This window comes from Schistocerca piceifrons, chromosome 6 (genome assembly GCF_021461385.2).
Source record: "Schistocerca piceifrons isolate TAMUIC-IGC-003096 chromosome 6, iqSchPice1.1, whole genome shotgun sequence".
Lineage (NCBI taxonomy): Eukaryota > Metazoa > Arthropoda > Insecta > Orthoptera > Acrididae > Schistocerca > Schistocerca piceifrons.
The window spans coordinates 251,710,721-251,736,237 of NC_060143.1; the positions used below are offsets into that span (position 1 = coordinate 251,710,721).

The 25,517-nt window shown below is 38.6% G+C and overlaps 1 protein-coding gene across 1 annotated transcript in view; it reads right to left on the reverse strand.

The window, feature by feature from the left end:
- The window catches only part of LOC124803257 (dynein axonemal heavy chain 1-like), an 866,140-nt gene that overhangs the window by 834,246 nt on the left and 6,377 nt on the right, over positions 1-25,517 (reverse strand). The window contains exon 2 of the mRNA XM_047264440.1: positions 793-1,018. Coding sequence (XP_047120396.1) covers positions 793-1,018 — 226 coding nt within the window. The remainder of the gene's footprint in view (positions 1-792; positions 1,019-25,517) is intronic.

Genomic DNA, 25,517 nt, shown 5'->3' on the forward strand with positions numbered 1-25,517 from the left:
AATGACCTGTTTAAGTGTAATAAATGATGATGATACGAAGGCATCTTATGGTGTTTTATAATAAGCTAGTAAAGTATTATATCACAGATTAGTGTCTATAAATTTCATAAACATATGTGGCGTGTTATATATACATATTTAAATATGGAGCACTTCACTGAACTTCCATAAAAAGAAAACCAGACTATAATTTTAGTGTACTAGGACTACAAAAGTTACATGATTTGATGATCAGAAGCTATATGAAAGATTATGGCAAATTATTCACTGAATGCAAATTTCAGTTGCCTCAGCTGCAATGATTATACCCAACTCTAATATATGAGAATTTTTGCCAAGCGTTCTGAGCCCAAGTCTAGTAAAAAATTTTCTATGTCACAGTCGGGTAACACATTAATACTCAAAGCAGCTGAGGTCATGGAATCTGCATACAGCAAATAATTTGGAGTCTGTAAAAGTTACTTAAAAGTGCACTAAAATTATATTTTACAATATACCACTGTCCAAAAGTGCATGGCAACACCTAATAAAAAATAAAAAAATACACTCACACATAGATACACATGCCTGTGCATGCAACACATATAAGATATGTCAAAATATTACAAGTTAAAGATCATTAAAAATTAATCGATACAAGAACAGTCGAAAATGGTAACTGTTAACACTTTTTATCAGTTTATAAATGGGAAACATTCAGACAACTCTTACAAGGTATCTGAATTTTTCTCAGAGACAAACAACAGCAACAATATTTGTAGGTAGTGTCCTTGTTTAAAAATGATTTCTTACATCTTCAATAGCTTCTCTCTGTCGAGTTGCAAAACTTTCCAGCATTTTTGCATACAAGTCTTGCCTCTTGTTTACAAGGAATTTTTTCAGTGGGTCTATGATGACAATGAAAGGTCCAATCCAAATTCGTTCTGGTAGAGTAAGTTCCAAATGCTTCTTTAGTTTGGCTAGTAGTGAAATTTGATCTTTGATTTCATCAGCTTCATGTTTTTCTGACTCATATTCACTGGAACAAAAATTAGCACATTAAAAGACTGTGTGTGAGTGTGTGTGTGTGTGTGTGTGTGTGTGTGTGTGTGTGTGTGTGTGTGTGTGTGTGTGCCAATACAGCACAACTGAAGACTGCAGACAACTCTAATGAGCAAAACTGACTCAGTCATTACAAAAGACATCGCAAGGCATCCTTGGCACCATAAATACTCCACCCCACTAGCCTAGGGTCAGTCAACCAGTAGCGTCAATTGCATTCATGTCATTTGCACTATGAACTAACATCCTGTACTGAAGCTGCCACTGAAGGGTAATCCATGAGTCTATCAACACCATTCCAGTGCAGCTCTGAAACTACAGCATCATTCAGGTCAGACAGCCTACCAAAATGGTGGTCCAGGATCAGCATTCAACACATCTTGGCATCCAACCTCATGGTCCATCTGACGGGACAATATGGGCAGAGGGATAAAGTACTCTTAGGATGGAGTGTGAGCCAGACACACATGCTCTGGTCACTTCCTCATCCAGATCAGACCAGCTGACGGAGAGTTCCTTCCGAACCCTCTGGCACCCTACCATACTCTGAGTCACTGGCCTGCACTGGGGGATGATGCAATGACCTTTGGCAGCCCTGAGTCCACCTCTGGATTCTGCACATTCCACTCTAGATTATGAAGCCACCAGCCACCAAGTAAAACTAAGTTACAAGATGCATTCTCAGGAATAAAAGAAGTAATATTTAATCTTGCTTCATTGTGTATGATGGTGCCACACAGATTCCTTGACCTCCATCCTGACAAAATAGTAGGGGTTTCCAGCCCAGGTAGGGGATTACAGCACAGGACTAGGCGACCCCTAGAAACTGTTTGTCAGAAGTGTTCAAGGCTACAAATAGGCTTTCAGAAGTGCTCAGGTCCAGCACCAATTTGAAATGGTGGGCAAGAAATATCGGTCAAGCCAAAGGAGCACAATGATTCCGGAAGTGGTTCCAACCCAGCACACTGACATGATACCAGAAGTGGTTCCAACCCAGTACACTGACATCTGCAGCAGCCTCTTAGAGTGAGTCGTGAAGAAACATTGTACTTGTTCTCAGGAAAACTGTAATTTTTGCCATGTCCAGAACAAGACTTAGAAAACTGGAAAGTTACTTTTAGTTAGCCAATTAAGCCAGTTGATTAATCTAAATTCAAGCATAATATTGGGAAAGAGTACCTTGTTCCAACACACTGTAAAATATGTAATTTAACAGGTCATAGTGCACCTTGTAGTAAATATATAACTGCAACATGTGCCATATGTAGAAGATACAGGCACACAGCAGATGATTGCTCAGAGTGTCATTGGACAATGATCAGGTGTAAGAATTAGAAGTAATTGCCTTGGTCACAGCTGCAACAAACATGGCACAAACACGGGCAGCAAGTACTTAGTGATATGGTAACTGCTATTATGGATCAAGCTTCTAAATTGTTAGCTGACACTGAATAGCAAGAAGCATATAATGAAATAACAGCAGTCTGCAAGCTTTGCTGGCAGAACAGCCACAATCTGCACCTGCATTACCCATCTGTGTTGTCAGTAATTGGCTGAGTGGCACAAGACCTTGACACAGCACCAGGAAATCAGGCAAAAATTATTTGCGACATTATTAAAAAACCTTGATTGAAATGAAATTGGGCCCCCAGAAAACAGATCTACCAAAAATGGCAACCTTTGAAATCATCAGCCATCAAATATAATAATTATTTCCCCACAATGGCAGTAAAGGTAGCAGCCACTAATAAACAACTAAAATAAAATGCATTAGATTTACTTACGAAGAAACTCTCACTGCCGGCATCACCTTTGGACATTATTTAAAAAAATAATAATAAAATCCTTATGGAGATTTTACAATTTCTCAGTTCACTGGAAATTAGTTATTTTGCTTGCTACGACTGTATTTGCGATAAAATTTTAAAATATTGTACTGACTTTATACACTTAAAATTAAGATATCTCTGTAACCAAATCAAAGAGTCAGGAAATATTTCCCAACACACTGAAATATGCCATGTTGTTGTTGTTGTTGTTATGGTCTTCAGTCCTGAGACTGGTTTGATGCAGCTCTCCATGCTACTCTATCCTGTGCAAGCTTCTTCATCTCACAGTACTTGCTGCAACCTACATCCTTCTGAATCTGCTTAGTGTATTCATCTCTTGGTCTCCCTCTACAATTTTTACCCTCCACGCTGCGGTCCAATGCTAAATTTGTGATCCTTTGATGCTTCAAAACATGTCCTACCAACCGGTCCCTTCTTCTTGTCAAGTTGTGCCACAAGCTCCTCTTCTCCACAATTCTATTCAATACCTCCTCATTAGTTATGTGATCAACCCATCTAATCTTCAGCATTCTTCTGTAGCACCACATTTCGAAAGCTTCTATCTCTCCTTGTCCAAACAGTTTATCGTCCATGTTTCACTTCCATACATGGCTACACTCCATACAAATACTTTCAGAAACGACTTCCTCACACTTAAATCTATACTCGATGTTAACAAATTTCTCTTTTTCAGAAACGCTTTCCTTGCCTTTGACAGTCTACATTTTATATCCTCTCTACTTCGACCATCATCAGTTATTTTTCTCCCCAAACAGCAAAACTCCTTTACTACTTTAAGTCTCTCATTTCCTAATCTAATTCCCTCAGCATAACCCAACTTAATTCGACTACATTCCATTATTCTCATTTGGCTTTTGTTGATGTTCATCTTATATCCTCATTTCAGGACACTGTCCATTCCATTCAACTGCTCTTCCAAGTTCTTTGCTGTCTCTGACAGAATTACAATGTCATCGGCGAACCTCAAAGTTTTTATTTCTTCTCCATGGATTTTAATACCTATTCCGAATTTTTCTTTTGTTTCCTTTACTGCTTGCTCAATATACAGATTGAATAACATCGGGGAGAGGCTACAACCCTGTCTCACTCCCTTCCCAACCACTGCTTCCCTTTCATGTCCCTCGACTCTTATAACTGCCATCTGGTTTCTGCACAAATTGTAAATAGCCTTTTGCTCCCTGTATTTTACCCCTGCCACCTTTAGAATTTGAAAGAGAGTATTCCAGTCAACATTGTCAAAAGCTTTATACAAATCCTAGAAACATAGGTTTCTTTTCGTTAATCTTTCTTCTAAGTTAAGTCGTAGAGTCAGTATTGCCTCACGTGCTCCAATATTTCTACAGAATCCAAACTGATCTTCCCCTAGGTCAGCTTCTATCAGTTTTTCCATTCGTCTGTAAAGAATTCGCGTTAGTATTTTGCAGCTCTGACTTATTACACTGATAGTTCGGTAATTTTCACATCTGTCAACGCCTGCTTTCTTTGGGATTGGAATTATTATATTCTTCTTGAAGTCTGAGGGTATTTCGCCTGTCTCATACATCTTGCTCACCAGATGGTAGAGTTCTGTCATGACTGGCTCTCCCAATGTTGTCAGTAGTTCTAATGGAATGTTGTCTACTCCCGGGGCCTTGTTTCAACTCAGGTCTTTCAGTGCTCTGTCAAACTCTTCATGCAGTATTGTATCTCCCATTTCATCTTCATCTACATCCTCTTCCATTTCCATAATATTGTCCTCAAGTACATCGTCCTTGTATAGACCCTCTATATATGACTTCCACCTTTCTGCTTTCCCTTCTTTGCTTAGAACTGGGTTTCCATCTCAGCTCTTGATATTCATACAAGTGGTTCTCTTTTCTGCAAAGGTCTCTTTAATTTTCCTGTAGGCAGTATCTATCTTAACCCTAGTGAGATAAGCCCCTACATCCTTACATTTGTCCTCTAGCCATCCCTGCTTAGCTATTTTACACTTCCTGTCGATCTCATTTTTGAGACGTCTGAATTCCTTTTTGCCTGCTTCATTTACTGCATTTTTATATTTTCTCCTTTCATCAATTAAATTCAAAATTTCTTCTGTTACCCAAGGATTTCTACTAGCCCTCATCTTTTTACCTACTTGAACCTCTGCTGCCTTCACTACTTCATCCTTCAAAGCTACCCATTCTTCTTCTACGGTATTTCTTTCCCCCATTCATGACAATTGTTTCCTTATGCTCTCCCTGAAACTCTGTACAACCTCTGGTTTAGTCAGTTTATCCAGGTCCCATCTCCTTAAAGTCCCACCTTTTTTGCAATTTCTTCAGTTTTAATCTACAGTTCATAACCAATAAATTATGGCCAGAGTCCACATCTGCCCCTGGAAATGTCTTACAATTTAAAACCTGGTTCCTAAATCTCTGTCTTACCATTATATAATCTATCTGATACCTTCTAGTATCTCCAGGATTCTTCCATGTATACAACCTTCTTTTATGATTCTTGAATCAAGTGTTAGCTATGATTAAGTTATGCTCTGTGCAAAATTCTACCAGGCGGCTTCCTCTTTCATTTCTTAGCCCCAATCCATATTTACCTACTATGTTTCCTTCTCTCCCTTTTCCTACTGATGAATTCCAGTCACCCATGACTATTAAATTTTCATCTCCCTTCACTACTTGAATAATTTCTTTTATCTCATCATACATTTCATCAATTTCTTCATCATCTGCAGAGCTAGTTGGCATATAAACTTATACTACTGTAGTAGGCGTGGGCTTCGTATCTATCTTGGCCACAATAATGCATTCACTATGCTGTTTGTAGTAGCTTACCCGCACTCCTATTTTTTATTCATTATTAAACCCACTCCTGCATTACCCCTATTTGATTTTGTATTTATAACACTGTATTCACCCGACCAAAAGTCTTGCTCCTCCTGCCACCAAACTTCACTAATTCCCACTATATCTAACTTGAACATATCCATTTCCCTTTTTAAATTTTCTAACCTACCTGCCCGATTAAGGGATCTGACATTCCACACTCCGATCCATAGAACGCCAGTTTTCTTTCTCCTGATAATGATGTCCTCCTTTGTAGTCCCCGCCAGGAGATCCGAATGGGGGACTATTTTACCTCCGGAATATTTTACCCAAGAGGACGCCATCATCATTTAACCATACAGTAAAGCTGCATGTGCTCGGGAAAAATTACGGCTGTAGTTTCCCCTTGCTTTCAGCCGTTCGCAGTACCAGCACAGCAAGGCGTTTTGGTTAGTGTTACAAGGCCAGATCAGTCAATCATCCAGACTGTTGGCCCTGCAACTACTGAAAAGGCTGCTGCCCCTCTTCAGGAACCACACGCTTGTCTGGCCTCTCAACAGATGCCCCTCCATTGCGGTTGCACCTACCGTGTGGCCATCTGTATCGCTGAGGCATGCAAGCCTCCCCATCAACGGCAAGGTCCATGGTTCATGGAGGAAGAATATGCCATAGTCAACATCAATATCTACTCAATTACTCTGCAATTCACATTTAAGTGCCTTGCTGAGTGTTCATCAAACCACCTTCAAGCTACTGATCTACCTTTCCAGTCTTGAACACTGTATCGGAAAAAAAACACTTAATCTTTCTGTGGGAGCCCTGACTTCTCTTATTTTATGATGATGATCATTTGTCCCTATGTAGATGGGTGCCAACAAAATATATTCACTTATCATATCTGCGACACTCTCTTCCTTATTTTGTGATAATACAAAACAAGCCGCCCTTCTGTGGACTTTCTCTATGTCCTCCATCAATCCTATCTGATACAGATACCACATTGCACACCAGTACTCCACAAGAGGGCAGACTAGTGTAGTGTAAGCAGTCTCTATGGTAGACCTGGTGCATTTTCTTAGTGTTCTGTCAATAAATTGCAGTCTTTTGTTTACTTTCCCACAACAGCCAGTCAGGCAGCAGTAACTGGCCGAGACAGAAGCAGCAATAGGGGAGTAACTGATTTTGTGAATTTTATGAGTTCCTAACCAGGAGAAAATTGTATGATTTCATCTGCATTCTTTAATAGTTACATTTTTGAGTTTATATGTGTTAATTTAATATCTAATAGACACAGTTCTCATGTTTTCGTTTGCATCAAAAGTAAACAGATTTTGTGACTAACCAAGAGCGAATTATTTAATCTCATCTGAGTGCTTTGGTAGTTCAGTTTTCGTATCTCTGCATATTAATCTAATTTATTAGACACAGTTCCTGCGTTTTCATCAGGGTCTACAAGAGAGTTCTGTAGCTCGAGCCGATAGTCGTTAGTTTCTTGGTTTTGTAAGGTAGTGATCATTTGTTGGTGTTAGTCACCAGTCAGGTAGCAGCAACCAGCTAAGACAGAAGCAGCAACAGGGAAGTAATAGATTTTGTGACTTTTACGAGTTCCTAACAAGGACTGAAATGTATAATTTCTTCTGTGTGCTTTGATAGTTTAGTTTCTTGAGTTTCTGCATGTTAATTTAATATCTAACTGACACAGTTCTAGCAAATTCGTTTGTACCACAAGTAAACCAAGTTTGCGATATATTACAAGTTCCTAGTCAGGAGTGAATTGTTTAGTCTCATTTGAGTGCTTCAGTAGTTCACTTTCTGAATCTCTGCATATTAACCTAATTTATTAGACACAGTTCTTGCATTTTCATCAGCACCTACAGTAGAGTTCCACAGCATGTGCTGATGGTCCATTTGCCTGGGTTGTGTAGTTTTCCATGGTCTTTAGTATGGATAGGGACTGTGATTGTTGTGTGCGGATGCGAGCCAAGTTGGTGACACTTCTCTCTCAGCTCCATGCTGTTGTAATGTCTCTTGCAGCGGTCTCTACGCGATATTTTCAGAAATTTTATAAATTATATAACTCAGTACATATCTCGAAATATCTCTTCTTATCTTACCAATTATCAATGCAAAGTAGTTTCAAGCCCAATTATTCCCTGGAGCGTCCATTTACTCCATGGAATAGCTTCTCTGCTATCTATGTTTTCTCTTACGAAAAGAACAAAGGCCTTCCTGCTGATTAGTCGTGAAAGAAGGAGGATGTATATGTATGTATTGTTGAGCTAGTCGCCATCTTGATGAGAGTCTGTATGAGAAGGAATTTAATACACGAACTAAACTAAAGTAAGTGTGTTCACGTATTATTTAACTGATTATTATTGACAGTGTCTGCTTACTACGTTGTGTTGCACAGGATCAGTGGGGAACATCTGATTTACACTGGACGAACCTGCCGTTTTGTATGCTCAAGATATCCAGTTACTTCAAATAAATAGGCTAACACGGTCTTACCAGCAGATCTCTGGTCTTCCCCATGTGATCACCGAAAGTTAATAATTATTACAAATGTTTCCAGGAGATCGACTGACAATTTTCGTTGCACCGAGACTTCGAAATTGCTTCACTGCCTTATGGAATTTAAGTTAAGCTCAATTTAATCAGGATAGAACAGTATTGAACTGTGTGAATGTGATAAGCCTGCTTTGTGAATGAAAATTCCCTTAACATACACATGTTTTTACTAACCTGATCAGTGAAGCTAAATCAGGCCGGTGCGAGAGAGGTTTTTAAATTTTAGATCCCACACACAAAAAAATATTAAATTTGGCGACCGTGACGGGACACATTTTTGAGCATTACTTAAACATTGTGTGAATTTTATGTTGCATGTGCATGAGGGAAAAGAAGACGAGGCCTGTTCCAGAAGTCACAATTTCGCCACAACCTACAAGAACGTCGTTCAGGCCAGACAATATAAAAGTAAATTTTTGTAGATAGAAATTTAGAATAACTATTTAAATGTCTATCGGTTTGAATCAGATTGATTAAGTGAATGTTGGGTTGAACTTTAGACAGGAAGTGTTTATTATAAGTGAGTATTATGCAAAGTTTAGGTCAGTGACAATATTAACTCAGATGCAAGTGACTTTATATATTTGTTGTTCTGTGTATTAAAGGTTCTTACTAGGGTGGCTTATCAAATGGCAATGCAACAGCAGAGCGAATCACAACAGCCCTCAGCTGTTTCTGAGGTTAGTGAAACATTAGACGCTAGCTTAACTGACGTAGTGCCTAGCGGCAGCATCAGTCAGGCCCCACAACAAAGCTTAAGTGTTTTGATGTCATCTGAGCAAGACGAAATAAACCCATTGACTGTAATCACGCAGCAGTTAACACTGTTAGTCAAAAATGTAACAGACTTAACTAAAGCGCAAATAGAGACTAAAAGGGAATTGAATGAACAATTAGCAGCCAATCAAGTGAAAGTCCAGGAGCAATTAGAAGCTAATCAAGTGGAATTAAATAATAAATTAGTAGAGAGTTTTCAGAAACTTGATGATAAATTAAATAAAACTGTGGAAGAATTGAAAATTCAGAATGAAAAGACAGAATTACAATTAGCTCCTCAAATTGAGCAAGTCACTCAGCAGTGTAATGAAAATGCGAAGAAGTTATGCCTAGAGCTAACCGAGTATGTTGCTACTAAGCTTGATACTATTAAAGAGCAGGTTGAGTCAATCCCACAGATAGTTCAAGCACAAGAACAGATCCAATGTTCTATGGCGGTAATTCCGGTATTAGTTGAAGTTCAAGATGAATTAAAGCAACAAGTAAATGAGATGTCAGCAGATATGCAGGATTTGAGACAATCACAAGACAAGATCCCGAAAGACATCCAAAATTTGGATAAATCCATAAATAACATAAAGAAGAGACAAGACGAGGTTGATCATAAGGTAAACATCCTTGCGGGAAAATTCTCGCAGTTAAGTCTGGAAAGGCAAAGCATTTCTTCAGACAATACTGAACATACGGTCAGAGCAGCTATACAATTTATGACCGTGAGTTCTAAAGAAAATTTATTTAATAAAGGTTTTCGAGAAGCCAGAGAACAACTGGGCAAAGAACTTAAACAATGGAAAGAAAACATTGAGAGATCTTTAAATCTATCTCAAGAAGATTTGTGTTCCATGCAAGGAAATGAACCCATAACAAGATCTATCAATCGAGCTACATTATTTAACTGATCAAGTACAGACAGGGACATTAATGCACATGTTCGTTTTTGCAATCAACATCAATCACAACACTATGAGGGTAGTCATAATGAATGTAATTGTAAAAGCAATACCGAGGAGAAAATGCTGAAACAACATCAATTCCAGATGTACAACCCAGACAAGAAAAATGTTCATCCCGTAGTGTTTATAAGAAGTTTTAGGGGAGTACTGCCAAAAAATTGGAGTGAGTGGCAAAAGGTCAGGAGCTATATGGGCATCTGATATGATATCAACTTGGGACACATATGAAGATTTTGAATGAGCATTTTTATCCAAATACTGGTCCAAAGGAGTACAAGAACGATTAAGGCAGGAGGTATTATACCCGGAACCTTTTTCCTTTTCAAGTGGGTCTTTAAAGAAATACTTTGAGAAATATATAAACAAATCGTGGTATTGGGATAAGCCTATGCCTCTACAAGACGTGATTGGCATATTAAAATCTCAACTTCGGGCCAGAAATAGAATGCTGTATATTAATGAGCATGACCTTGACTCTTTCATGACTACGCTTGACACTATAGATATGATCGAGGAAGATGAACATCAGCCAAGACAACCGGTTATGCAGAGGAGAGCGATTGAGGCGCCAAACGCAAACTGGAACGGAAACGGATTTAATAATTATTATACTAGCAATAGTCAGAGATTCAACGGAAACAATTGCAACGGAAATGGAAATTTCAATAACAGTGCTGCGAGGGGCAGATTCAGAGACAATCAAACAGGTCGCAGATACAACCCAATGTTTCGAAATGCAAGAGATTATCAGAACCAGCAGTTTTCAAATAATAATAATAATGCATACAGAAATTCTGACCCTCGATTTGAAGCAAATAACACAACCAGTCATCAACAACAACCAGTCATAACAGAAGTAGTAGATGATTCAAGAGGAAATAATAATCGACATCCTGAAGAGGGCCGCTTTATGCTCCATAAAGTCGGCCGGGGAATACAAAAGGGGCAAACCTGTTTTAAACGAAATTAATTCCGTGGCAATGTTGAGATATAACGAAGGGAATTAATGACAGATGAATTGACGAGAGACTTAAGAGGCCTGTGTAGTCGATGATAAAAGGGTTTCTGTGTCTGAGATCATCACAGAAGTGGGAGGAATTTTAACCAATGCTGTATTGGACACAACTTCATCTACAGACGTAGTATCTGGAACTTTGTTTCGCAGAATTAGTAAAATTAAGAAAATCCCTGTCCTAACAGTACAAAATTGCCGAGTTATAGGTGCAGTGGGAGCAAAATCGCGGAATGTCAAGATACAAACGCTTATAGAGATAAAATTGGGAAATGTAGCTAAACAATGCACATTCCCTGTAGTGGAAAAGTTGTTAGAAGATTGTATTCTTGGCATTGGAACTTCGCAAGCCTGCAATTGCAAGTTGAACTTGGTAGAAGGAAAGGTGCATTTTAAAATCGAAGCTCAATTTGTTACACTGATCTTACTGAGATAGGAGGCAGTGTATGAGCGATATTTCCGTGGTGCTGCTGTGCAGCTGATTTGTGCTGAAAATAATATGTACCGACTACCGATCAAGTCAATTCAAGTAGAGGATTTCAGACAAACAGTCGAACAGAAGATTGCTGAGACAGATTGCCTAACAGATAGTCAGAGGGAACAATTATTCAATATTTTAATAGAATATGAGTCAGTTTTCGATGGAAAGCCCAGAATTATTAGAGGATATGTTTGTACATTACAGATTAAGCCCCATAAGACATTTTGCCGCACACACTATCCCATTCCCTGGCGATTAAAACAACCAGTTCAGGAAGAGATACAAAAAATATTAAACTGGAATCTTATTGAACCGTCGAACAGCCCATATTGTTCTCCGTTGCTTGTTGTACCAAAGCCAGGAGGAAAAGTTTGATTGGTATTAGATGCAAGGGAAATTAACAAAATTATAGTACCTGTGCGCACACATCCGGAGAACATCGATCAGTTAATACAGAAATTTCAAGATGTATCCTATTTAACCAGTATTGATTTGAGAAGTTCGTTCTGGCAAGTCCAGTTAGACAAGGACTCAAGAAAATATACTGCTTTTATATATGGAGGGAGAAGCTATCAGTTCAAGGTCGTTCCGTTTGGTCTCAATATCAGCTCTGGAGGTTTTATTTCTGCGTTGGACTATACCCTAGGACCAGAACTACGTAGTCGAATAACAATTTTTGTGGACGATCTATTAATTGCCTCTAAAACTTGGGAGGAACATGTACAACTTATTAGGAGGATTTTTGCTGTGTTCAAACAAACTGGTATAACTGCAAATCTAAAAAAATCCCAATTTTCTCTACAGAGAATTAAATTCTTAGGACATATGATTAATGCAAAAGGCATTCTTCCAACAGAAGCGAAGATTAGTGCAATAAAAAATTTTCCAACTCCAAGAAACAGAAGACAAATGAAAGGCTTTATAGGCTTGGCTTCATTTTTTCGTCGATTTATTAAAACTCAAGCAATGAACTCTGAAGCACTAAACCAGCTCCTGAGGAAAAATGTACCACGGCAATGGTCTAATGATTGTGAAAAGGCTTTTTGTGAAATTAAAGATCAACTGATAAATGCTGCGTTATTATACCACCCTGATATGAATGTTGGATTCTATTTAGCCACTGATTCATCAGATGTGGGATTAGGATCTTGTTTATTTCAAATTAGGTACATCGATGGTGTAAAAACCTTTTGTCCAATTACAATTGCTAGCAGAGTTTTATCCACCTGTGAAAGAGCATACACCACTACAGAATTGGAAGCTTTAGCTGTTATTTGGTCTTTGAAAAGGTTTAATTATTATGTATATGGCTCAAGGATAGCCATTTATTGTGACCACCAATCACTAGCCTTTTTACAAACTTGTAAGTTGCTGCATCCTCGCTTGTCAAGGTGGACACTGGCACTGCAAGAATATCAGTTTCAAATTATTCATGTAGCTGGAAAAAAAAAAAATATAGCTGACGCGTTGTCAAGATCTCCAGAAGGAATAACACCTGAACTGGATGTCAATAATAAGGCAGAATTTCCAGTGCTTCTTCTTCAAGAAAATAATTACAAGTTATATTATATTAATTTATGTAAGACAATGGCTCAGCTTCAGAAGAAGGATCGACGATGGAATGCTATAATACCACAATTCAATCAACAAAATCCTATGGTCAATTTGGAATACTACCGGCTTGTGAATAATATTTTATTTTTTAAATCTGGGAAGGCTGAGAATCCAAAGTGGTGTGTCTGCATACCCGAAGAATATGAAGAACGATTGATTTGGTTTACACATTTGACCTGGGGTCATGTTGGTGTTGTAAAGTGTGCTAATAAGATTAGATATTATTGTTACTTCCCAAATATAAGGCGAAAAGTGCACAAAGTCATGCAGAAATGTGTTCTCTGTCAAAAGGCTAAGCTGGACAACAAGGGAAATAAAACTGCGCTTCACTCAATAATACCTGAAGCACCAAGATCACTTATATCATATGATATTTGTGGACCACTTCCTAGAGCCAGAGGTGGTGTTAAGTACATTATTGGATTCTGTGATGTGTTTACAAAATATGTTAAACTATATCCTATAAAATCAACAACTGCAAGAGCTGCCGCAGTAAAGTTTGTAAATGACTACATTCCTCATGCAGGGATTCCAAAATCTATAATCTCTGACAATGCGAAGATATTTACTGGATATTTATGGAGAAAATTAGTATCACAACTAGGAATAAAACAGATATTTACATCTTGCTATCATCCACAAGGGAATTTAATTGAACGGGTTTCTCGAGAACTAAACAGATTCAGGAGAACGTACTGTCATGATAAACAAACTACCTGGATAAACTATTTGACCGAGTTTGAGCAGATTTATAATAATTTACCTCATAGTTCTACAAACTTTACCCTGAATGAACTGATGTTCAGAGATAACGAAAGAAACTTTTGGGTAGATAACTTGCCTAAACTCGAGGACACCAAAATGTCATGGGAAGAAAAAATTTGCAATGCTCTCATTAATATTACAGAGAAAGCAAGACAGCGAAAGGAAATCCATGACAGAAACATCAAACGGTTTCAGACTTTCAATATCAGACAGAAAATTCTTTTAAGAAGAGCCATCAAGTCATCAAGGTTGAAGAAGACCATCAGAAAATGGAGTCTAATTTATACAGGTCCATATATAATAGTTGATATACCGAATCCTGGTGCGTATTTATTAGCATATCTGGATTCTGGAAGAATAAGAGGATTATTTCCCCATGATGACCTAAAGAGGTACTTTTAAGGAAAATGTTTCAAATTAAATGAAAAGTCTGTATGAAGTATTGAAATGCGAAGTACAGTATACTTCAGCTACTGTGATAGGTTAAATGACAGCATGCCAAGTATCTGTGATAGTTTAATGAACAGTAAGCAATTGCTTCTGTGATAGTATAGGAATATTTAGAAAAGTAAGTGGAACTGTAGCTATTGCTGCTGTGAAGACTTACGGATTATCTGTCTACACGATGATCACCAAAGAAGCTTGTGCGTGTGAAATAATATACATTCAGCGAGTGTTAATCTCCAGTGAGAATAAGTTTACTGAAACTATATGATCGAATACGGCGCTTGCGTGTGAAGTTAGTGTTTGTAAACTGACAGTTCACAGGAGAACAAATGAACCGCGTTAGGAAATTAGAATCGATTGCTACTCTCCACAGATATAAAGACTCACTGGTTTTTTCTTTTTTTTTTTTGGCGCGAGCTAAATTCTATTCAAGAGAATTTAATTAACTAGCTTAGTGTGTGTTTATAAAATTAGAGTTAATAAGAAAGTTCTTCATTGAATTTATAATAATGTGTCATTTTCCAGTTGGATTTGTTTATTGTTATATTGCATTCATACATGTTCATGGGAAAATGCCGCAATCGGAGTATAAAAGAGAAAAATTTCATCGTCAATCAATAATAACAAAAATTAATTTCAGCTGGAGAGGTCATGCAGCAAGACTTAATTAAACTTTCTCTTTCAGTAAAATTTCATTTTAATCATGTATGAGTAAGATATAATTTTTTTTGGAAATTGTCTCAAATAATAAAGTTTTTAACATTCTGACATGCTGTCCACATTTGTACTTGAAACCAAATTAGGAAAGATTCAGATCTACTTCCACCGGGAAAAGCCAACGAAAAAAAAAATAAAAATAAATAATTAAAATCAGGATTAGAACCTTTCGGCTTACTCAAGAAGATGGATGAAATTATCCATGTTTTCAAAATTGTTTTCCGACCTGGAGTTGTGATATTGTGCAACTACAGTATCAATTAAGACACCTAGGTGTGGAAAGTATAAGACGAATGGATTTTCCCATTCCTCAGATGGAAGATTGGATGGATCAGGTCCATATTTGAGTTCAAAATGAATCTGGAGAAATTCGACTAACCCTTCTCTTCCAGGAATCTTAAATAGTTGACCATTCCTTAGACGAATTTCGATTGTTTCATGCCACAATCCTGAGTACCTGTTCCTGAGGTTCCTTCTGGTCTCTCAAATCTGTTACATCTCCTGTCCGGTACGCCAATGCGACGCCTGTCCTCAGTGCCGTGTCCCATGTTCCTGTTCGATCAGTTTCACCGCAGTTCAGCAAGACATCGATGAAGAAAATTTTTCAGAAGATTGTAAAAAATTTGCATGTGTAAAGTTTTTTTTTTTTTTTTTTTTTTTTTTTTTTTTTTTTTTTTTTTTTTTTTTTTTGCTATGAGGCAGATTTTATCTTTCCTATGAATTCTAGAATATCTCTCAAATTTCTAAATTATTCTGTCTTTCCTATCATCTGTGATACCTAGTTGGGGTCTAAGCCTCCAGGTTTTCCCTGTGAAGGCCAGTTCCTGAATAGGTAGACCTGATTAAAAAACTATATAAGTCCATCTTCCCTGGTTGTGTACGTGGGATGTGGGTATGCCCCAGTACACGTGAAAGCAACAACTAGGTATCTAGGTAACAAAGATACCGAATCTCTTTCAATTCTTGTAATCAAAAAAAATCTTAGTAACTTCTTAAAATTTATAGGAACGTATGTTCCACAAATTCTAACGAGTTAGCTAAGCCAATAGTTAGCTCGCAAAGTGGATACATATCAACTTTGCTCGCTGCGAGGGGCGATGTAATGTCTCTTGCAGCTGTCTCTACGCGATATTTTCAGAAATTTTATAAATTATATAACTCAGTACATATCTCGAAATATCTCTTCTTATCTTACCAATTATCAATGCAAAGTAGTTTCAAGCCCAATTATTCCTTGGAGCGTCCATTTACTCCATGGAATAGCTTCTCTGCTATCTATGTTTTCTCTTATGAAAAGAATGCAGGTCTTCTTGCTGATTAGTCGTGATAGAAGGAGGATGTATATGTATGTATTGTTGAGCTAGTCGCCATCTTGATGAGAGTCTGTATGAGAAGGAATTTAATACACGAACTAAACTAAATAAGTGTGTTCGCGTATTATTTAACTGATTATTATTGACAGTGTCTGCTTACTACGTTGTGTTGCACGGGATCAGTGGGGAACGTCTGATTTACACTGGACGAACCTGCCGTTTTGTATGCTCAAGATATCCAGTTACTTCAAATAAATAGGCTAACACGGTCTTACCAGCAGATCTCTGGTCTTCCCCATGTGATCACCGAAAGTTAATAATTATTACAAATGTTTCCAGGAGATCGACTGACAATTTTCGTCGCACCAGGGATACGACTTCCTCAAATCCTGCCCTGAAATGAGATCCATCCTTCATGAAATCCTCCCCACTCCACCAAGAGTGTCTTTCCACTGGCCACCTAACCTTCATAACCTCTTGGTTCATCCCTATGAAATCCCCAAACAACCATCCCTACCTTCTGGCTCCTACCCTTGTAACCGCCGCAGGTGTAAAACCTGTTCCATGCACCCTCCCACCACCACCTACTGCAGTCCTGTAACCCGGAAGGTGTACACGATCAAAGGCAGAGCCACGTGATTTACCAACTGACCTGCCTACACTGCGAAGCTTTCTATGTGGGAATGACTAGCAACAAACTGTCCATTCGCATGAATGGACACAGGCAGACAGTGTTTGTTGGTAATGAGGATCACCCTGTGGCTAAACATGCCTTGGTGCACGGCCAGCACGTCTTGGCACAGTGTTACACCGTCCGGGTTATCTGGATACTTCCCACTAACACCAACCTATCAGAACTCCGGAGATGGGAACTTGCCCTTGAATATATCCTCTCTTCCCGTTACCCACCAGGCCTCAACCTCCGCTAATTTCAAGTTGCCACCGCTCATACCTCACCTGTCATTCAACAACATCTTTGCCTCTGTACTTCCGCCTTGACTGACATCTCTGCCGAAATTCTTTGCCTTTACATATGTCTGCTTGTGTCTGTATATGTGTGGGTGGATATGTGTGTGTGTTCGCGAGTGTATACCTGTCCTTTTTTCCCCCTAAGGTAAGTCTTTCCGCTCCCGGGATTGGAATGACTCCTTACCCTCTCCCTTAAAACCCACATCCTTTCGTCTTTCCCTCTCCTTCCCTCTTTCCTGATGAAGCAACCTGGGGTTGCGAAAGCTTGAATTTTGTGTGTGTGTGTTTGTTTGTGTGTCTATCAACATGCCAACGCTTTCATTTGGTAAGTTACATCATCTTTGTTTTTAGATATATTTTTCCCACGTGGAATGTTTCCCTCTATATATATATATATATATATATATATATATATATATATATATATATATATATATATATATATATATATATATATATATATAATAAAAATTTTGTTTATATATATATATAAAAAAACAAAATTTTTATTTCTTGTGAACTTGACATGTTCCACATCAACGGCTACCGTACCATGCAATTGATCAATGGAACATGCAACCAACTAACTAACTAACTAACTTACAATCTGAGCAGCCATAGTTGGTTATTTTCAGATGACGCTATCATTTATCGATTAGTAAAGTCATCAGGACATTGCAAAACAATTTAGAAAAGATATCTGTATGGTGCAAAAATTGGAAATTGACCCTAAATAATGAAAAGTGTGAGGTCATCCAAATGAGTGCTAAAAAGAATTTGTTGAACTTCAGTGACATAATAAATCAGTCAAATCTAAAGGTTGTAAATTCAACTTAATACCTAGGAATTAAAAACAACTTACATTGGAAGAAACGTGTAGAAAATATTGTGGGAAAGGTTAACCAAAGCATGTGTTTTGTTGGCAGAACACTTAGATAATGTAACAGATCCACTAAAGAGACTGCCTACACTATGCTTGTCCATCCTCTTTTAGAATACTGCTGCATAGCGTGGGATCCTTATCAGATAGGATTGACAGAGTACATTGAGAAAGTTCAAAGAATGGCAGCATGTTTTGAATTATCGCAAAATGGGGGAGAGAGTGTCACTGAAATGATACAGGATTTGGGGTGGACATCATTAAAACAAATGCGTTTTTCGTTGCGGCAGAATCTTTTCACGAAATTTCAATCACCACTTTTGCCTCCGAATTCGAAAATATTTTGTTGACACTGACCTACACAGGGAGAAATGATCTTCATGATAAAATAACGGAAAACAGAGCTCGCACGGAAAGATATAGAAGTTCATTCTTTGTGCACTGTACAAGATTGGAATAATAAGAGAATTATTGTCAAGGTAGTTCGATGAACCCTCTGCCTCTGCAATCTGATTTACAGAGGTAGATGTAGATGTACATTATCATTTGATTATTCTAATGTAAGTTATTTGTAATTGTAATCTCTAAGTACAGGGTGTCCCATGAAAGATGCCCGGGAGTGGTTCACAGGTCGCGTGGCACAGCCACCGACCGCCATCGCTGCACCCAACAGCTGCTGCCACACCCAGCCGCCACAGTCGCACCTGACTCTCGGATAATGATCTGCCAGTAGTCAGATGCACATGCGAACTTCCCCTCAGGTACGTATAAACAATGCTGCCCTCTGTTTAACATAAGCTTACGTTTATTTACAGCAGCTGCTCAAAACAATGCCCCTCTGTGATAAGAGCAGCCTGACATCTCCTGAACACATTAGCAAACACTTGATGAATTCCAGCAGCCAAAATCTGGTAAATGACTAGCTGAACCCTGTTTTCCACCTCTTCGAGTGTGTGGGGATTGGTTGCACACATCTTGTCTTTTAACATTCCCCAAAGATAAAAATAACACGGATTTAGATCTGGAGAATGAGGAGGCCAGTCAAATATCCTATCATCAAAAACAGTTGGTACTGCTGTCACAGAAGTGTTGGTGATGAGTGGTCTTGCATTATCCTGCACGAAATAACTGTAGGCGTTAGATCTGAAAAAAAAGGATGCAGTATATTTTTTCACATAACTGTCAGAACCTATTGTTTCGTGAAAAATGATTGGTTCAGCAAATCGTCTTGCATTAACTGCACATCAGACACCTCATGTAGAGGTTGTTGATGTAATTGATGAGGATTTTTGGAGCTCTAATGTCTATTGGTCTGAGCATTTACATACGCTGATAACTGCAGCCATGCTTTAACAAAACAAAACAAAAATCATCTCAGGATCAACTCCTCCATCATACACAGACTGTAACAGCCAGTTACAATAACAATGTTGAGCAACATTCTCAGTTGATGCACTACTGTTAGTTCGTATGGTTTCAGTTTGTGCACATCTCTGTGAGCAGATGCTCTTGACACACCAGTCTGAAGTACCAGAATTCAAGCCAACATTCCACATACGTTTCTGTTTCGGCTTAGTTCAACACATCAATCATTCACTGATCCTTCCTGTATATCATACTGAATGGCCTTTCAACAAAGGCCTTGTTGGCTGAAAGCTTATATTGTGACAGTCTTTTTGTTCTGTCTATATGCAACACAGCATCTCCACTAAATGGTGAGTAGCAACTTTCCTTTTCATAATAATGTACATTACATCCTGGATTTTCCATTATTTGATTGATACCGAATGGAAACTTGACAGGAAACTCAAAACAAAACACCCGAACACCTAGTCGCACAGTATAGAAGACACATGTATGGTGTGTTTGCCTGAGGACTGGGCCCAGTAACATACAGGCAGTGAAACCTCTGAAACTGGCGCAGTATCAATAACAATGTCTAGCTACAATATTTGAAGCAAATAAACTTGAGACGAACAACCTGTAACAAAACACCCATATACTCAGTCATACAGTGTAGTGGGCACATGCAAAGTACTGGTGTCCAAGAACTATGCATAGTGACAATCAGCAGATGCAGCAGCAACAGTTGGCAATTGTGCCGCGTGACCCCTAGACCCCTCACGGGAATCTTTCATGATACATTCCTGTACTTAGTTAAATTTATAACTTTTACACTTGAGTAATTTACTGTGTAACCGAAATTTAGCAGATTTCTTTTAGTACTTTGCATGTCATTAGTCAATTGCCACTTTTTGCGCCAAACAGAATTGTTGTCTAAATCATTTTGCAATTGGTTTTGATCATCTGTTGACTTTACAACACGGTAAACGACATCACCCATCCACAAAACTGGAGATATGTAAATTGCCTTTAACTATGGATCCTTTTATTTTTTTATTTTACATGGCTAATTCCATGGGACCAAACTGAGGAGCAAATCTTCATGGTCATGGAAGGAGTCAGTATATTGAATTTACATCAGAAAAGTAATAATAGATAAAATAAAATGTATGTAAATCTTATGCCAGAGGGCAAGTTTTACCGGTGTAGAAGTATGAAACCAGAATTTGGTTGCAATAATTGTGCACATCTGTTGTTTGAAACTGATAAACAATGTTCTATTCAAAATAATCTCCGTTGCTATTTATACATTTCCCCCACCTCTCTGGTGGCTATGAATGCCATGCCAAAAAAAATTGTTCCTCTTTGGAAGCGAACTATTCTGCGAGCCATTTTTGTACATTTTTATATGAACTGAAGCATTGTTCTGCCATAGCGTGTCCCAGTGATGCAAACAGATGATAATCAGATGGAGCCAAGTCTGGAGAATAAGCTGCATGCCCTAGTATTTCCTAACTGAATGCCTCGATCGTTTCCCTGACCCGTTTTGCTGCGTGTGATGGATCGTTATCATGGAGCAATATGAGTTTGCGTTGCCTTTCTCCAAATTCCAGCAATTTTTCATGTAATGCTCGATTTAAATTAATTGGTAGCAATCAGTATTAACGATTTCACCAACCAGTTTTAGCAACTCATAATAGATTACACCCTTCTGATTCCACCAAAAACAGAGCATTGTCTTCTTTCCAAGAGATTTGATCTTGTAGTGGATGTCAATAGTTTGCCTAGATTCACCCATGATTTGTGGCGCTTATGATTCTCAAAATATATCAGTTTTTCATCACCTGTCACTATTCAATGGAGAAACAGCTTTCTTTTTTATCTGGTGAGCAGTATTTCACAAGTGGTCTTTCAATTTGCTTTCTGTCTTTCATTCAGTTCATGCAGAACCCACTTTCACACTTTCTGCACCTTTCCCACTGGTCTCAACCAAAGAAAAATGGCTTTCTGTGTCAAAGTTAATTGTTCCGCGAGTTCTTGTTAAGTTTGAGTATCATCTTCTTCCAATAAAGCCTGCAATTTGTTAGCTTCGAACTTTTTCGGTGGTTTCCCGTGCACGTCATTTCTCACGTCAAAATCACCACTTTTCAGTATTTTGAACCACTCAAAACACTGTTATTTCCCAAGAGCATGTTTGCTGAAAGCTTCGACAAGCATTCAATGCGATTCTGCAGCAGTTCTTCAATGATAACAGAAAACCAATGCTGTCTGCAAATCGTAGTTCATAGGCACACAACTCAACATGTTTAGGGGTTTGAAACAGATACCGCTGTATGGAACTTGGGTTACCATGTGTTAACATTCGTCATCAATCATTACAGAAAGCAGATGGTGCTGCAGATGCAGTCTCATGAGCCCTACACTGATGTCTATCTATCTATAAGGAAATTCTAGTTTCATCCTACTACACCTGATAAGCATGTATTAGCATAATCAACAATGTAATATAGGAATGGACTTAAATTGTTTTTCAGGAGCTCCCCAACAGAATAGGTGGTGTGGGCCATGAGAAAATTCTTCAGATTAGCATTGAAAGTGAGAAGTTACAGCTAAAATGTTTTAATTCTTGTTGTAGCTTACCGAAAGTGGATGCAGCAGCACACTGCAAGCCTTTCTGGAGGTATGATCATAAAGCAAACTGGATTTCTGCCTAGTATTAACTGATTGATAGATGCTGAGTCTTGAGAATAAGGTCATATTGTTAATGGTGTGTGTGTGTGTGTGTGTGAAATTTTCATTTGAGAGGCCAATATAAGAACCCCCCAGGCATGTGTTGACAAGAGGTTAACAAAATAAAACCAAATATTACTAAAACCCCGTTTCTGGGCCAAAAATACCCTCTGTGAATGGGAAGAGTTATGCCTGAATATATGCCTCATGTCATAAGGGAATGAAAATAAATGAAGTAGACTAATTTTAATGTTAGATCACTGCTTATTGCAAATACTGTTTTAATGGTAAATATAACTGCTATCAGTTTTTGAACAATATTCTGAATATGGGCTTTCCATGACAGTTGACTATCGATCTGAACACCTAGAAATTTGAATTGTTCAGACTCATTAATCATATGCCCTGTGTAACCAAAATGGCAGTTTTAATTGACTTGTGTGTTATAAAATGTAGAAGCTGGATCTTACTTTGGTTTAGCATCAATTTATTTTCTACAGGTGATGAAATTTGTCTCGAAATGCACTAGTTGACACACTGCCTATGTTGCACATTTTTCACTACTCAGCTAGTGTCCTCAATAAACAAAAATATTTTTGAATCATTTGTCAAAGTAGAAGGCACATCATTGATATATTTAAGAAACAGTAGTGGTCCCAGCATTGACCTCTGGGGCACCCTCCTCCCTCAATTAACCTAACCCCAATCAGATGCCACCTCTTAGCTGTTTCTTTATTTGATCCCGCTTGGCACAAAGACATGACAGAAAAACAGTATTCACTACTATTTTGAAGCTCTTGCTCCCCCCCCCCCCCCCCCCCACACACACACACACACACACACACACACACACACACCCGCACACACACACACACACACACACACACACACACACACACACACACATCCAAATGCACACTCCCGCTCCCTTCCCGTTTTTGTGGTCTTCAAGCAGCTGAGTGTGCATACTTCATTGTTCCAAACATTTTGCACTGTCAACGTTTCAGTTTCCTATATTTCAAAGCACCATCCAGATTGATATGTACAACCGCTGTTCTGCAAAGATGTCAGTTTGCTACAGTTATCTGTCACATACTGTTGCATTCACTGGTCTGAACTACATGTTTACACACGATAAAAAATTATAGTATGAGATTTTCACTCCTGTAGCAGAGTGTGCACCCCCTGGCATATTAAAACTATTGCTGACGAAACTTGAAATAGGCATCTTTGCTTTCATGGGCAAGTGCTCTATGACTGAACTGTGCAAGCACAACTCATGACTAATCCTCACATGCTTCCGCCAGTACTTGATCTCCTACCTATACCTAACAATAGTTGGTAGAGCATTTGCCCGTGAAAAGCAAAGGTGCTGGTTGAATGGCGGACCACCACACAGTTTTAATCTGACAGGGAGGTTACATATCAGTGCACACTCTGTTGTTGTTGTTGTTATTGTTGTTGTTGTTGTTGTCGTCGTCTTCAGTCCTAAGACCGGTTTGATGCAGCTCTCCATGCTACTCTAGCCTGTGCAAGCTTCTTCATCTCCCAGTACCAACTGCAACCTACATCCTTCTGAATCTGTTTAGTGTATTCATCTCTTGGTCTCCCTCTATGATTTTTACCTCCACGCTGCCTCCAATACTAAATTGGTGATCCCTCGATGTCTCAGAACATGTCCTACCAACCGATCCCATCTTCTAGTCAAGTTGTGCCACAAAATCCTCTTCTCCCCAATTCTATTCAATACCTTCTCATTAGTTATGTGATCTACCCATCTAATCTTCAGCATTCTTCTGTAGCACCACATTTCGAAAAGCTTCTATTCGCTTCTTGTCTAAGCTATTTATCGTCCACATTTCACTTCCATACATGGCTACACTCCATACAAATACTTTGAGAAATGACTTCCGAACACTTAAATCAGTACTCGATGTTAGCAAATTTCTCTTCTAAGAAACGCTTTCCTTGCCATTGCCAGTCTACATTTTATATCCTCTCCACTTCGACCATCATCAATTATTTTGCTCCCCAAATAGCAAAACTCCTGTACTACTTTAAGTGTCTCGTTTCCTAATCTCATTCCCTCAGCATCACCCGACTTACGTCGAATACATTTCATTATCCTCATTTTGCTTTTGTTGATGTTCATCTTATACCCTCTTTTCAAGACACTATCTATTCCGTTTTACTGTTCTTCCAAGTCCTTTGCTGTCTCTGACAGAATTACAATGTCATCGGCGAACCTCAAGGTTTTTATTTCTTCTCCATGGATTTTAATACCTACTCCGAATTTTTCTTTTGTTTCCTTTATTGCTTGCTCAATATACAGATCGAATAACATTGGGGATAGGCTACAACCCTGTCTCACTCCCTTCACAACCACTGCTTCCATTTCATACCCCTCGACTCTAATAACTGCCATCTGCTTTCTGTACAAATTGTAAATAGCCTTTCGCTCTCTGTATTTTACCCCTGCCACCTTCAGAATTAGAAAGAGAGTATTCCAATCAACATTGTCAAAAGCTTTCTCTAAGTCTACAAATGCCAGAAACGTAGGTTTGCCTTTCCTTAATCTTTCTTCTAAGATAAGTCGTAGGGTCAGTATTGCCTCACGTGTTCCAACATTTCTACGGAATCCAAATTGATCTTCACGAGGTCGGCTTCTATCAGTTCTCCCATTCGTCTGTAAAGAATTCGCGTTAGTATTTTGCAGCTGTGACTTATTAAACTGATAGTTCGGTAATTTGCACATCTGTCAACACCTGCTTTCTTTGGGATTGGGATTATTACATTCTTCTTGAAGTCTGAGGGTATTTCGCCTGTCTCATAAATCTGGCTCACCAGATGGTAGAGTTTTGTCAGGACTGGCTCTCCCAAGGCTGTCAGTAGTTCTAATGGAATGTTGTCTACTACGGGGGCCTTGTTTCTTCTCAGGTCTTTCAGTGCTCTGTCAAACTCTTCACGCAATATCATATCTCCCATTTCACCTTCATCAACATTCTCTTCCATTTCCATATTATTGTCCTCAAGTACATCGCCCTTGTATAGGCCCTCTATATACTCCTTCCACCTTCCTGCTTTCCCTTCTTTGCTTAGAACTGGGCTTCCATCAAAGCTCTTGATATTCATGCAAGTGGTGCTCCTTTCTCCAAAGGTCTCTTTAATTTTCCTGTAGGCAATATCTATCTTACCCCTAGTGAGATAAGCCTCAACATCCTTACATTTGTCCTCTAGCCATCCCTGCTTAACCAT